General features: G+C 41.5%; 1 protein-coding gene across 2 annotated transcripts; it reads right to left on the minus strand.

The window, feature by feature from the left end:
- Nucleotides 1–954: 954 nt before the first annotated feature.
- Nucleotides 955–11,261, minus strand: klhl36 (kelch-like family member 36). 2 transcript variants are annotated; one of them, XM_053318627.1, is made up of 9 exons: nucleotides 11,043–11,261; nucleotides 10,346–10,429; nucleotides 9,168–9,362; nucleotides 8,926–9,048; nucleotides 8,148–8,369; nucleotides 7,731–8,036; nucleotides 6,960–7,187; nucleotides 6,684–6,841; nucleotides 955–2,644 (listed from the first exon to the last, which is right to left on the minus strand). In XM_053318627.1, exons 2-9 carry the CDS (start codon nucleotides 10,403–10,405, stop codon nucleotides 2,071–2,073), a joined length of 1,866 nt encoding a protein of 621 aa, XP_053174602.1. In that variant the 5' UTR covers nucleotides 10,406–10,429; nucleotides 11,043–11,261; the 3' UTR covers nucleotides 955–2,070. The 2 variants fall into 2 exon arrangements, with proteins under 2 accessions (XP_053174602.1, XP_053174601.1); XM_053318626.1 differs by having other exon boundaries at nucleotides 11,006–11,261.
- Between the last annotated feature and the right edge of the window lie 831 nt (nucleotides 11,262–12,092).

Below are 12,092 nucleotides of genomic sequence, written 5' to 3' on the forward strand. Positions count from 1 at the left end.
TACATACACTCTGTGCTATGTGTGTAGTATTGCTGATGGACCATCAAAAAGCATTGGCAGTTTCTCTGTGAGAATGTATGCTTTATTGTGTAACATGGAGTATAGACAGAATACTTCACATATAAACAGTAATAGACAGTTCTTCTTCTATTAGTCCTGCACAGCAGTCTGACCCTGGAGCTCTGATGAATGATGATTCACTTTTTGGGAATGTAAACTGCTCACCTTACCCAATATTTATCAAAAGAAACCGTTTCTGTATGGTGCTAATACTCCGACATACAGTGTTAGTAGTTCTTGCAGATGTTTTGCCACTGAAACATTTTAAAACGTGATTTTTCTAAACAGGGCCTCTGCAGTTATCTTGCACCAGTCTTTAAAATATCACTGCATATCTGCATCTGGTGTTAAGATCGTGCATGACTACTGATATATGAGACATCACAGTCTGTGTTTGCACCCATCATGTATGACTTTTTGATAATTGGCCCTTTGGCTTGAACATAACAATATTGTTTTGTTAAGGGAACACAATCAGCTACTCAAGAGTCTAGGGATGTAGCAATTAACCGATTTCATGTGATGATTTTGTAACAGTAAATACTCAACCACACGAGTGAAGGTAATGTAACTAAGTAATGATTAAGTTAAAAAAATTATAACTAGTGGCAAGTCACTTATGAAGACTGAGTTGGTAGAGACTTAAATATAAAAGCGTCACTTCTAATCAATGAAGCAGTAGTGAGTTAAGAGTTGAGCTTTCAGTGCAATGTAAACCAAAGCAGGAAAAGAAGCATTGCTCCATTTATAAATGAACGCTCATGGTATCTTATCCCCTCAAAGGTTTCAATTGGTTCCTCCTGAAAACACCTGTAAACGTGTAAATATGCCAGATATGCCAATATCTTAACATCCTGTAGGCTTCCAGCACTATACAATGGTATCTAATTAACAGCATTTCAGGGATTAGTAACACCTGCATGAGAGACGTTTCTTTCTTTCTTTTTTACTTTAATAGACCACATCTAAAATACAATTAATTGCTGAAATAGAATCCCTGGCAACGAGTGTGTCTGTTGCTCCCAAAACAAATGCTTAAGTGCTTTTATCCATCCGCAATGCATAATAATCATGAAACTGTGATTTTCCCTCAGACTGTTGTACTGTCAAAATCTATAACTGTTGCATCCCATATAAATTGAGCTAATAGGTCAGGCATCATAATCAATTGATATTGAACTTAGTGAAATAGTCCAGCTCAGTGCGAGTCCCGGAGCCAGGAGAGCAGCAGATGACCCAACTACTGTAAGTCTTCAAATCTTATTAAGGGAGCAATTATTTACAAAATGGCCACCTGCACACATATTACAGGGTTTGAATTTAGAGATGGCATCCATGATGACTTGTTGAAAGAAATTATTATATTTCTAGAGAGAAGTTGAGGCTTTTTGAATGCAAGTCTATTACAGCTTCTAGCAGCCATTGGTGGCATGCTTCACAGTAACACATTGGCTTTAGCTGTGGTAGTTGCTGGTTGGTCTGCTATAGCGAAGTAAAATAAACATCACAATATATACTGGTTAAACTGTGGTAATGTGACATGGTAGTGAACTCACATTTAGCCAGTTCATGTTAATGACTTATGTTAATAATTACAAGTGTACAGAGGAATCTGCTCCAGTTTATGTCAAACTTCCAGTGACTTTCCACTTGCTGTAGATTTGCCAACGGTGCAGAGTGCACTGTCGTAAATGTACAATGAACTGGTTAATAACAGTAAGCACAGCCAAAGAGGAGATGGGGCACACACTGACAATGGCACTGCTAGTTAGTATAAAGACTGGAAACAGAGGGAAGCAGCTAGCTTGACTCTGTCTAAAGGCTGGTCCAAGCTTCAAAGTGCCAGACTCTGTGGGGGCCAGTTGCCTCTTCTGACCAAGATATGGTCCAGTACCTAACCCCTTCCTACTCATGTAGAGGACATAAAATCTTTGGCTGTGCTTTTCAACAAAAAGTCAAGCCTTGTACTTTCATACAAAGAGAAAAGTCCTTCATTGGTCCTTGATCATGCTACGTGGGGTCTGTTCTTCTTTTTACCCTGTGCCCTAATTTCTTCCTCTCTGGAGAGGTTGAAGATGGTGAGGGCTTCACAAGGCACACACACGCCGAGGCCCCTGCGATGCGTTTTGGGAAATCAGGCCCTCTGCACCATGAGTCTTTGTCAGGGTCGTAAACTTGAGCGGCTCTGGAGAATGCCATACTCTCCCAGCTGTAGCCACCCATCACATAGATCCTCCCCGCCCAAACCGCAAGCCCTGCTTCACTGTTGGGCAACAGCAGTGGCGCCACCCGGGTCCACTGGCCGCTGTGTGGGTCATAGGACTCCACCTGCAGGATGTCGAAGCGTTCAGTGGTATCCTCGTGGTCGTCGCTGCCCCCGATGGCGTAGATGAGGTGGTTGAGGGAGGCCATGCAGTGCCAGCCCCGAGCCAAAGACATGGCTTGGCACTCAACCCACACATCATTGTCCTTTGAAGGATCATAACTCAGAACTTCTCTGCGGTATGGTCCGATCTGATAGTCATGACCTCCTGAGATGTAGACCACACCATGATGGACAGTTCCAGCATGGCCGTAAGTAAACCTAAAAAAAGACAGAAGAAGCTGAAAATAACAATGCCAAACATTAAGAAACAGAGAGCTCCCCACGAGAGCAGACTTTATTTGATTTCACTGGTAACATTCTTTTGTAATTTACTTATTTAATTTCTGACTGGTTATTAATGATTATTTCTATGACAGCAACAGCAGGCGACCACCCTGGTTTCTGTACATAGTTTCATGTAAACTGTTTTACCTTTAATTAAGTTGGATCAGAGTTCTCTCTGAGTGAACATGTGAGCCCCATCTAGCTCTGTTTATCCCAGGCAAATTGTCAGTACTGTCCTTAAGAGGATAATGTGTATCCACTGATGTTACTCTATCACAATTGCTGTGAAATTTAAGTTATTAGAGGAGAGTGGGCACTACAAAGGACGAAACACGAAATCTGATCCACGATTTATGACTATACTTTCTTTGGACTCCTATGCCTGGATGGCTGGTGATGCGTTTTTTTCTGGACTCAAAACAAACAAAACTGGCAGGACATTTGTTTTTATTTTTACTAATGTTGCTATGCTGATGTATTTACCTGTCCACTCCAAATAAAAATACAATTAAAAAGAAAAGAAAAAAGGAAACAAAGCACTGGCAAAACAATACATAGGCACTATAATGCTATGCATTACACATTACATTATTACAGTTAAATGTGTTAACTGGACATGAGTCAGAAAAAAAGGTTAATATTGATCTGCTGTGACTTAAGCTGACAGGGGCATGACATGCAACACAGGTACCCCCCATCGCCTCAACCATCAGGCCACCAGCGTACGTCCACATATCATTGTTTTAAAGTTAATGTGTTTACCTGCCAACATTTTATATTTTAACATGCTAAGTGAAATGTGAAAAGTTGTAATCTCTGCTGTGTTTCTGCTCTGTACTTGGTTGGTATGGTCTGCGCTGCACTCATCCATTTAAAAGATATACTTAAAAACGAGCAAGATAGAGAGAAGTATATCGTAAAAATGTGGCTTAATACTTGATAAAGGAAGGAGTATGTTCTTAACTACAGTATATTTCCAAGTTTGACATGTTAACTGCCAATAGCATTTCACAAACCAGACTATGTTTGTCTTCTTTCATACATTTTGTGTAAATAGTCAGATAAAACATGTGCTTGTTAGGAAGCAAGAAACCTACTTTACACTGTGTCCTGGGTTCCTTATTTTGTGTGGCCCTGCAGCCGATCACACAACTGTGTTTTTATTTAAATGTCAAAATATGGACCCAACTGAAATGTGTCTGACGATAACATTGCAGGCGTTTAAGGAATTTATCAGTCATCTATTCTACTTAGTGAAAAGAGCTGTGAAGGACATTTACATTTACAAAGCAATGCTCATGCTAATGGTGTCTGGGCTCCACATAAATAGTAGTTCATGCTGCAGTTTGCTAGGGCTCCGGCTAGTGAAGACACACTGATGGCCCGTTAAGTGCAAACAAAAAGATGTACTCTAATGCTAATGGTGTTTGGGCTCAACAGTTGCATAGTGTGATACCCAGAGGAGAATGGGCCAATTGTAAAAGTTGGTTGGAAAACACCCACTTGTGTGTGCTATAAGTGTGCAGAAAGCAGCCCCTGAAATCACAACGCACAGCAGAGATGACGCACATCAACAGAGAGAACTCCCAACAGATTCGGGTCATGCGGGCCAATGGAAAATCATCACAGGAGATCCAGCAACATTTTGCAAGCCTGGGCATCACAGTTTCACTGAGAACTGTGAGATATCACTTCAAGGAGAGACAACCCCGCCGCTGCTGTCCAAGGAAACTGCACCAGTAAGCAACCATAAGATTCACTTGTACATTTGTTGATAAGATGTATTATTGTTGCAAGCATCTAGTGTTCTTTCTTTCTCTGACTTCAACAGAAATATCCTGACTGCCATTGATGAGATGTCAAAAGCCAGCGATGAGATGAGCGCTAACGCTGTACAGCAGAAAATCAAAGTAGATTATGATGTTCCGCTGAGCCTGACCAGTATACGCCGCGTCCGCCAAAAGCTTAGAGAGACCAACCTCTGCCCGATGATAAGAGATAGGCACAAAGACATGAGGCTCAGGCAAGCTGTTGAATGGCTGGAGTCTGGGGAGACGTGGCACAACGTTTTGTTTACAGGCAAGACCATGGTAGCAGCGGAGACCAAACATCCCATGAATCTACACGTCTGGGGAATGATTTCACGACATGGTGCAGGTCCTTTGGTCATTTTTGAAGGATTCATGGACAGACAGTATTTTGAGAATGCCATCATCAAAGAAGTTGCAGCACCATACATCAGGGGGCATTTTGGGTCAGAACACCGCTTCTTCCAGGACAATGATCCAAAGCATGCCGCTGCTGCAGCTTGCATCACATTGGAGGGAATAAACTGGATAAGGACGCCACCAGCGTCACCGGATTTGAACCCTATTGAGCTTGTTTGGAACTCAATGAATGATTTCATCCAAAAGGAGGCAAAGCCAGGCACAAAGCTTGAGCTCGTCCAAGCCATACAAGTTTTTTGGGGGACAAAAGTAACTCGAGCTTTGTGTAATGAAGTTATTACAGGCTTATCAACAGTATTGTCACTGATCATTCAGAACAAAGGAGGCCATAGCAGAAAATGAACTCATTTCTGAAAATGCCAACACACACATTTATGCCCACAAGTGATGGTGTTGCCATTTCAAATGACAGTGTCATTTTTCTTGACTTGTTCAGCTTGTTTTTTTGTTTTTTAAAAATTCATTCATTTTAATGATCTTTGGTCACATTACAGAAGAGTATAAAATAGTTCAAAATTCCAATATTCAACTTGTTTCATAGTTATCATTCAATTTCTACTATGTATGTGAAATAAACACGTTACTTTCTTTTATAAACCACTCCGTGTTTTGTTCTTTCACAGATAAAAAATCATGCATATTTTTGTTCAGGTTGGCTCTCTATTCAAATGGGTGTAATCCTCATTCAAATCAGATGAGCTGCCAGAGGTCAAAATGTGCGTAACATCAGCTATTCAGCTGCCTTAATGACTTACCCAAACAGATGCAAATACAAACCCACTTAAGTCAAATTTCACCAATTAAAGGTTAGGAAAATTTGTTAACATTTGTACTTTGTATAGCTGCTATATTATATTTCTATTTAATTCTGTTTAATTTGGCCTTTGGTAATGTTCAAAGGTTATTAAAATCAGATTAGTGTGTGGGACGCCTTACATCAGTCATAAAAAATCTGCCAGAGCCATGGACAGCACCAGGAGGGGAGGCATTATCTTCTTTTCTTTTGTTAAACTGAATTATTCAACAATGTCAATCATCCTAAGCAGTTAGTTGCTAATTTTCTCTGTCTGCTGTCTGTAGAGCTTAAGGGGGGCAGCAGAGATGAGCAATAATTAACTGTTGGTTAATCACTGTGAGTGGCACCAGTATTGTACAATACAGTTGTGCCTGTAGGGTGGCCAGGTTTTTAACCAGAACAAAGAGATATGATCACATCATCCTGTTTTAGCCTCTTTACGCTGTCTCTCAGTATGTTTTAGAAATTGATTTTAAGATCCTACTGATCACTTCTAAGGCTCTTCATGGCCTCTCCCAGCTATATCTCTGACCTTTTAAAGCAGTAAAGCAGACCTTTTAAGATCCTTTTGTCTGTTCCAAAGTCAAGGGTGTAAAGTACAGGGGACAGCGCATTTGCAGTCAGAGCCCTCAGGCTCTGGAACAAACTGTCTTTTGAGTCCCTTCTTAAAACATACTTTTATAGGAGGGCATTTCCTGATTTTATTTTAGCTTTAATTGCTTTTTATCTCCTTTAAATTTAGTTTGTTCTTGCTTTTTCTTTTTACTCATCAAATGGTTTTTATTTGTTCTCTTTTAAAACATAACTATTTTATGATTTGTGTTGATTGGATTTTGAAAAGTTCTCTATAAATAAAGTTTATTATTATCATTATATTGAGAGGACACCTTATGAAGGTGGCAGAAATGATGCCATGAAACAGCAGTAATAACTGGTGTTCCTACTGTACCTGGGCAGTTCTGCCACATAGGACCAGCGGTCCTCAGCGGGGCAGTAAAGCTCGACAGAGGACAAAGCTCCGGTGTCATTCCTGCCACCCACAGCAATCAGGCACTCTCCCACCGCTCCCAGGTAAAAGTCGACCCGCCGCTGGTTCATTGGAGCACCCTGGAAGAACATCACAGTCACTCTTTCTGGGCTCGTTAGTAGTTGCTAAACAGCAAAATACATTTCCTTTGCAAACAATGTATATGATTTAGAAGGAACTGGCTGTTTGGTACAGTACCCTGGTCCACTGATTATGGCGAGGATCGTATCTGTAGAGCAGGTTACAGGCTGCGTCTCCGCCATTATCCCTGGACGAGCTGCCGCCAGCAGTGTAAATAAAGCCTCCAAGCACTGCCAGGCAGTGGTGACTCCGCTGGGCTGGCAGCTCAGTTTCCACCTCCCAGCTTCCTGTTTCGCTGTCCAGCCGGCAAACAGTGGCGCTCAGCTCCTCTCCACATTCTGACACCTGAAGAGGTAAAGACAGATTACAAGAATATAATGAGTTTGTGTTCCAACTAACAGTGTGCTTACAGCAGCTCAGCTGTAGAGCAGCCGCTTTAACAGAGTTTGTTTTTTTGTGATTTTTTGCGTCAGTTGTGGTTATTAAAAATCCAAGTCAAGTCTCATGCCATTCAAGACAAATCCAAGTCTAATCCTGAAATATCAAGTTACACGTCTTATAAGTCAACAGCAAGTCTAAAGTCAAGTCTCAAGTTTTTTTAAGGACAAGTCCAAGTCAGATTACAGCTCCTATTATAGCAATACTCAAATAAAATCTCAGGTTTTTATAGAACAAGTTCAAGTCAGTTCAGGAGTATTTTAAACTTCTTACAATGGTAAGTCACAAGTCTTACAAGTCTCTTACAATATACAAAAGCCTTAAGTCTTTAGGGCCAAGCCACATCAAGCCAGCTCAAAAGCAAGGGTTTGTGTCAAGTAAATTCAAGTCTTTAGGGGAGTCAAGCATCAAGCAGTGAGTCATCATCATAATTAAAATGATCCAGTGTACCTCTCCCCCAATCAGCAGCAGCTGTTCCACTCCTCCCCTCAGCGTGGTGCGTCCGCTTTGCAGGAGTGGCTGAGCGCTGGGGGTTGCATGGTATCCCAATGCTTCCTCCACGAGGGCCTCGCAGCCGGCCTCCTCTGGCAGCAGGGCCCGTATCCCGGGCAGCACCCGGTCCACCAGGTCCCCCACTGGCATCAGAGGGAAGCGGATGTAGGAGAGGAGTTGTCTGGCATGAGTGGTTCGTTCAGGAGTTTGGCTGAGCCACTGCAGGGCGGCCTGGAGCAGTGCCTGCTCGCTGTCATGCTGAACCTGATGATGATGATGATGATGATGAGGAGAGGAGATTACTCACTGTGGCTTCTTATCATTCATTAAGATAAGCTTTCCGTCTGAACATATAAACAACCTGCAGTACCTTACCTGGCCACTGGAGAGGTAGGAGGTGAGCTTGTGTAAAGGAATGTTGCAAAGGAAGTCGGGGGTGAAGGAGAGTGTGGAGAAACGTGTGAGGATGAAGTGGTCGATGAAAGTGTCGAGTCGCTCCAGACTGTAGAGCTGAGCCAGCTCCTGAAGGTACAGGTAGTTGTCCTCACTCACCTCCCTCTCCAGGTACTGGCAGCAGAAATCCACCACTCGCCACACCTGAACCACAGCATTATTGTCAAGGCAACAGCGTGTTAGACATAACTCTCTAATTAAACAGAAATTACAAATAGTTTTTTATGGACACTATAACAAATAAAGTAGCTAGCTGCATTTTTACAGAAGTAAAAATAGTCTGAAGTAATACAAAGATGACCTCTATATACATAAGCTGAGTTCTGCATTTTGGCATCTTTTAACTTGTTGTTTTGGATTCACAGCGTTCAACTTTACTTTTTCATTTACCAGTGACCTCGAACTCTAACTTTAATTTTATGAAAAGTACTTATACATCAACATGGTGTTACCAGCTTGTTTGTTTGCCCCATGTGGCCAAAAAAGTAATTTGAGTTTGTAAATGCACAAATGTTAAGTCACTTTATTATAATATTGATTAATCAATGATTCAGGATCTAGAGATGTTCCAGAGCCGATTGGTAATGGTAAGGATTGAATACAGGGTGTATTTTATTGGATTATACTGGTTAAAATGAATCTGTTCAAGCAATTCACACTGCTATTATACAATGTGAAATGACCCTGAACTGTCTGTTACCTGTAGCAGGTGGGCAGCTTCCAGCACATGATCAATATTTCCCCCATCCAATGGTAGCTCTCCACTGTACAGGAAGTCCACCACAGCCTTCAGACCGATGTAGGACATACCAACCAGCTCCACCTGCAGATGGGAAGAGGACACCAGAGGTCAGAAAAGAGGCTGAATTATGATAGTGCACTTCATCCAACTAACATAGATTTCCTGTCTTAAAACTACGTGCATCGTTCCTGGTACAGTACCTCTGCCTGGCGTTCCTCCCTCATGCCCAGAGTGAACATAGCGTGGAAGTACGGGCTGGAGACGGCCAGCAGGGCACGGTGAGCGGGGACCCGCTGATCATTGGCCACCAGCATCACATCACAGAAGTGGCCATGTTGTCGCTGGTCATTGAGGCCCTGCAACACCTCCACACCTTGATCGGCCCAGCGGAACACCTGTCAACACAGCACCACCACACATTAACTACAAGTGGAAGGTCCTCTGAGACAATGTTTTAACCACAAATTGGCTTTAGAAGCCTAGTTCTCTTTAGAACCTGTCTAAATCTTTCTGTATTTCTAAAATAATGTCTGATAATTGAAGCAGCAGCAGTCTCCTTTTCATAATTAACCTGTGTTAACAACAGGGTGACAGTTGTCCCAGTTTGAACATCCCAAAGTGCTCATATCCTCATACGGCTAATTACACAAACCAAAATACACATTTAAAGCCACTTTCTGTATGATTTGACTTTCACCTGAAATTGTCATTCATTGTCAGACTCATGATGGACAGATTTTTTTTTTTAGAAAAAAATATCAAAATCGATGCAGCAGGACCAGAGATATCATCTTTTGTCACTCTTCTTGCTTGTCAAATCCTGGTGCCTACATTACCCACAATGCAAACTGATCACATGTTTGGTTGGAGATACAGGTGTGTCATAAAGTAAGTCTCAAATCTTTGTTATTAAGTCTTCAATCAAGTCCAAGTCATTAGTGCCATAGCGAAGTCACTAATCATTGCAATTGCAAGTCCTATGATTTGAGTCCACACCTTTGTATTTCCCTGAATAAAGGCACCTCTGTATGGGTGCAGCTGGCTGAAAATTGATACCAGCAATACAGTATTACCATTGTCAGCTAACAAAACAGTTACTGCACTTCACAATTAGGACGTAACATGAGGAGATCATAAAAAGAAAGATTGATCCTAATAGTACCATGTTCAATAATACTAACTTACTGTGATGAAACTGTCCTCCTGCCTCAGCAAAAGTCACAGAACGTCCTCCCTGAAGGTTTGCTGTCTTCTTTACTCTCTAATATTAATGCAGTGCTGTCTTTTTTATTTATTTAGTTAGTGTGTCATCTCAGTCAGTCAGTCACTCTCTCTCTCTCTGTCTCACTCACTCACACACAAACACACACACACTGACCTTGGACGATTCACTGATCCGCTGGGGCCGACACACACGGCTCGGTTTTCCATTGTCCATGATGTCCCCTTAGGCTGGCATCATCTAAAAGAGACACAGGCACATTTGTCTCACTATATCTATCAACTTAATTTACCCTCATACTGCCAAAGTCCTTGAATTAAATGACTCCCTACTAGAAGCCACAGCCCAGCCAGCTTTATGTCCTCAGTTAGGGCACGACTTTTAACTGTCTCATTTTCTGGTAATGAAAACACTCTAATACAGTGGTACTCAAACTTTTTGGTGTCAAGAACCCCAAAACTGATCTACGGACCTGTATTTGACAAAATATACATACATACACTCACTTAGAGTCGTGTTTCCATCACTTCAGAGGACATTACATTGACTTGCATTCATTTCCTGGAGACTTATCCTAAGCTTAACCATAACCAACAAATGCCTAACTCTACTCTAAACATAACATAACCTTAAACTACACTTAATTTAAACCAAGTCTTCACTCTGAAATTAGTGACTTACATGTAGAGGACTTACTTTTTGTCCACATAAAGGGTGCGAGTCCCTCCAACACGATGTATCAACAGACCACACATATACACAGTCAGACTGTCAGTGACATGCTGCAAAATTTTTCAAACTTCTCTAGTTTCTTACATTTGGACGTGTGGAGGGTCAGCCGGGCTCTGCTTACACTGTGACACCGTCAACAGCATCTCTTATAGCTGCAGCTCTACGCAGGAAGGAGAAGCTGCGGCACTTTTTGTAGGAAACGTCCAACGTGCGACACTTCTCAACGACGACACAAGCCGTATTACTCCCTGACAACTTCTCTTTTAACACACTATCTTCATACAGCCAATTTTTCATGTAAAAACACAGGTACATCACATAGCTGCTCAATGTAGCATGCTGTAAGCTAGCATGAGTAAACAAACCAGCTTCCGGTTAAGGTTTTCAAAAATAAATACCTCTATCTCATGACTGCGGAGTCGTCACTCAAGAATAAACTCAAGAATGAAAAGAGGAAGCAAGAAAATAAAAACAAATATAATATATGATCACAGAGCCATATAACCCTTTTCATTCTTAAGACGTTCGGACCTTTTAAAGTTGAATCATAATTATGATTGTATTCATCTAATGATCTGAAAGTAGCTATTGGAAGAGCAACCAGTTTTCCTCTCAAAAATAAAGTTGTTAAAGCTGTATTTCTTAAAAACTTAGTCACCCCTGTTTCCCCCCCCCCATGTTATTTCGAAGTCATATACCTGTTAACCGGATGTGAATTTATTTTAACATTGTCTTTTTGTCAAAAGACAAAGCTTTGCCAAACCAACTGGGCTGTACAATGAAAGGGTGCAAACAAACCCAACAGTCCCGTCCAACACTTAAATGGTAAAATCTTAGAAGACAGCAGCTATCCCTTAAATCAGCAACAACTATTCCATGTTCAATACCTCTAAGTGAGTAATAATGACCAGAGGTGTAGAAGTAAATGCAAAAGAACATCGCACATCACTTGCATAGTAATCAGTGCTGGGTGGATGTGGAACCACTGAAACAGCTGGCTCTCACTCATGACAAAACAGCCGTCCACACATCCACACCTGTGACATCCGTTGAAGCCTTTGAATCTGATGATGGAGAAATTATTTTTGTTATAGGAAAATACAAACACAAGACTAGCAGTTCACTTTACCTGCTGATGACAGATGACAAATACCCTGTCCACACATAGTCT

This window comes from Scomber japonicus, chromosome 5 (assembly GCF_027409825.1).
Source record: "Scomber japonicus isolate fScoJap1 chromosome 5, fScoJap1.pri, whole genome shotgun sequence".
Classification (NCBI taxonomy): domain Eukaryota; kingdom Metazoa; phylum Chordata; class Actinopteri; order Scombriformes; family Scombridae; genus Scomber; species Scomber japonicus.

Bases quoted from the DNA above. Each gene is read 5' to 3' on its own strand.
- klhl36 (XM_053318627.1), bottom strand. From the start codon at position 10,405: ATGGACAATGGAAAACCGAGCCGTGTGTGTCGGCCCCAGCGGATCAGT. The intron at 9,363-10,345 runs GTCAGTGTGTGT...CTGTGTTGACAG, and splicing joins GGATCAGTGAATCGTCCAAG to GTGTTCCGCTGGGCCGATCA. The intron at 6,842-6,959 runs GTACTGTACCAA...ATGTTCTTCCAG, and splicing joins GCCATAATCAGTGGACCAGG to GGTGCTCCAATGAACCAGCG.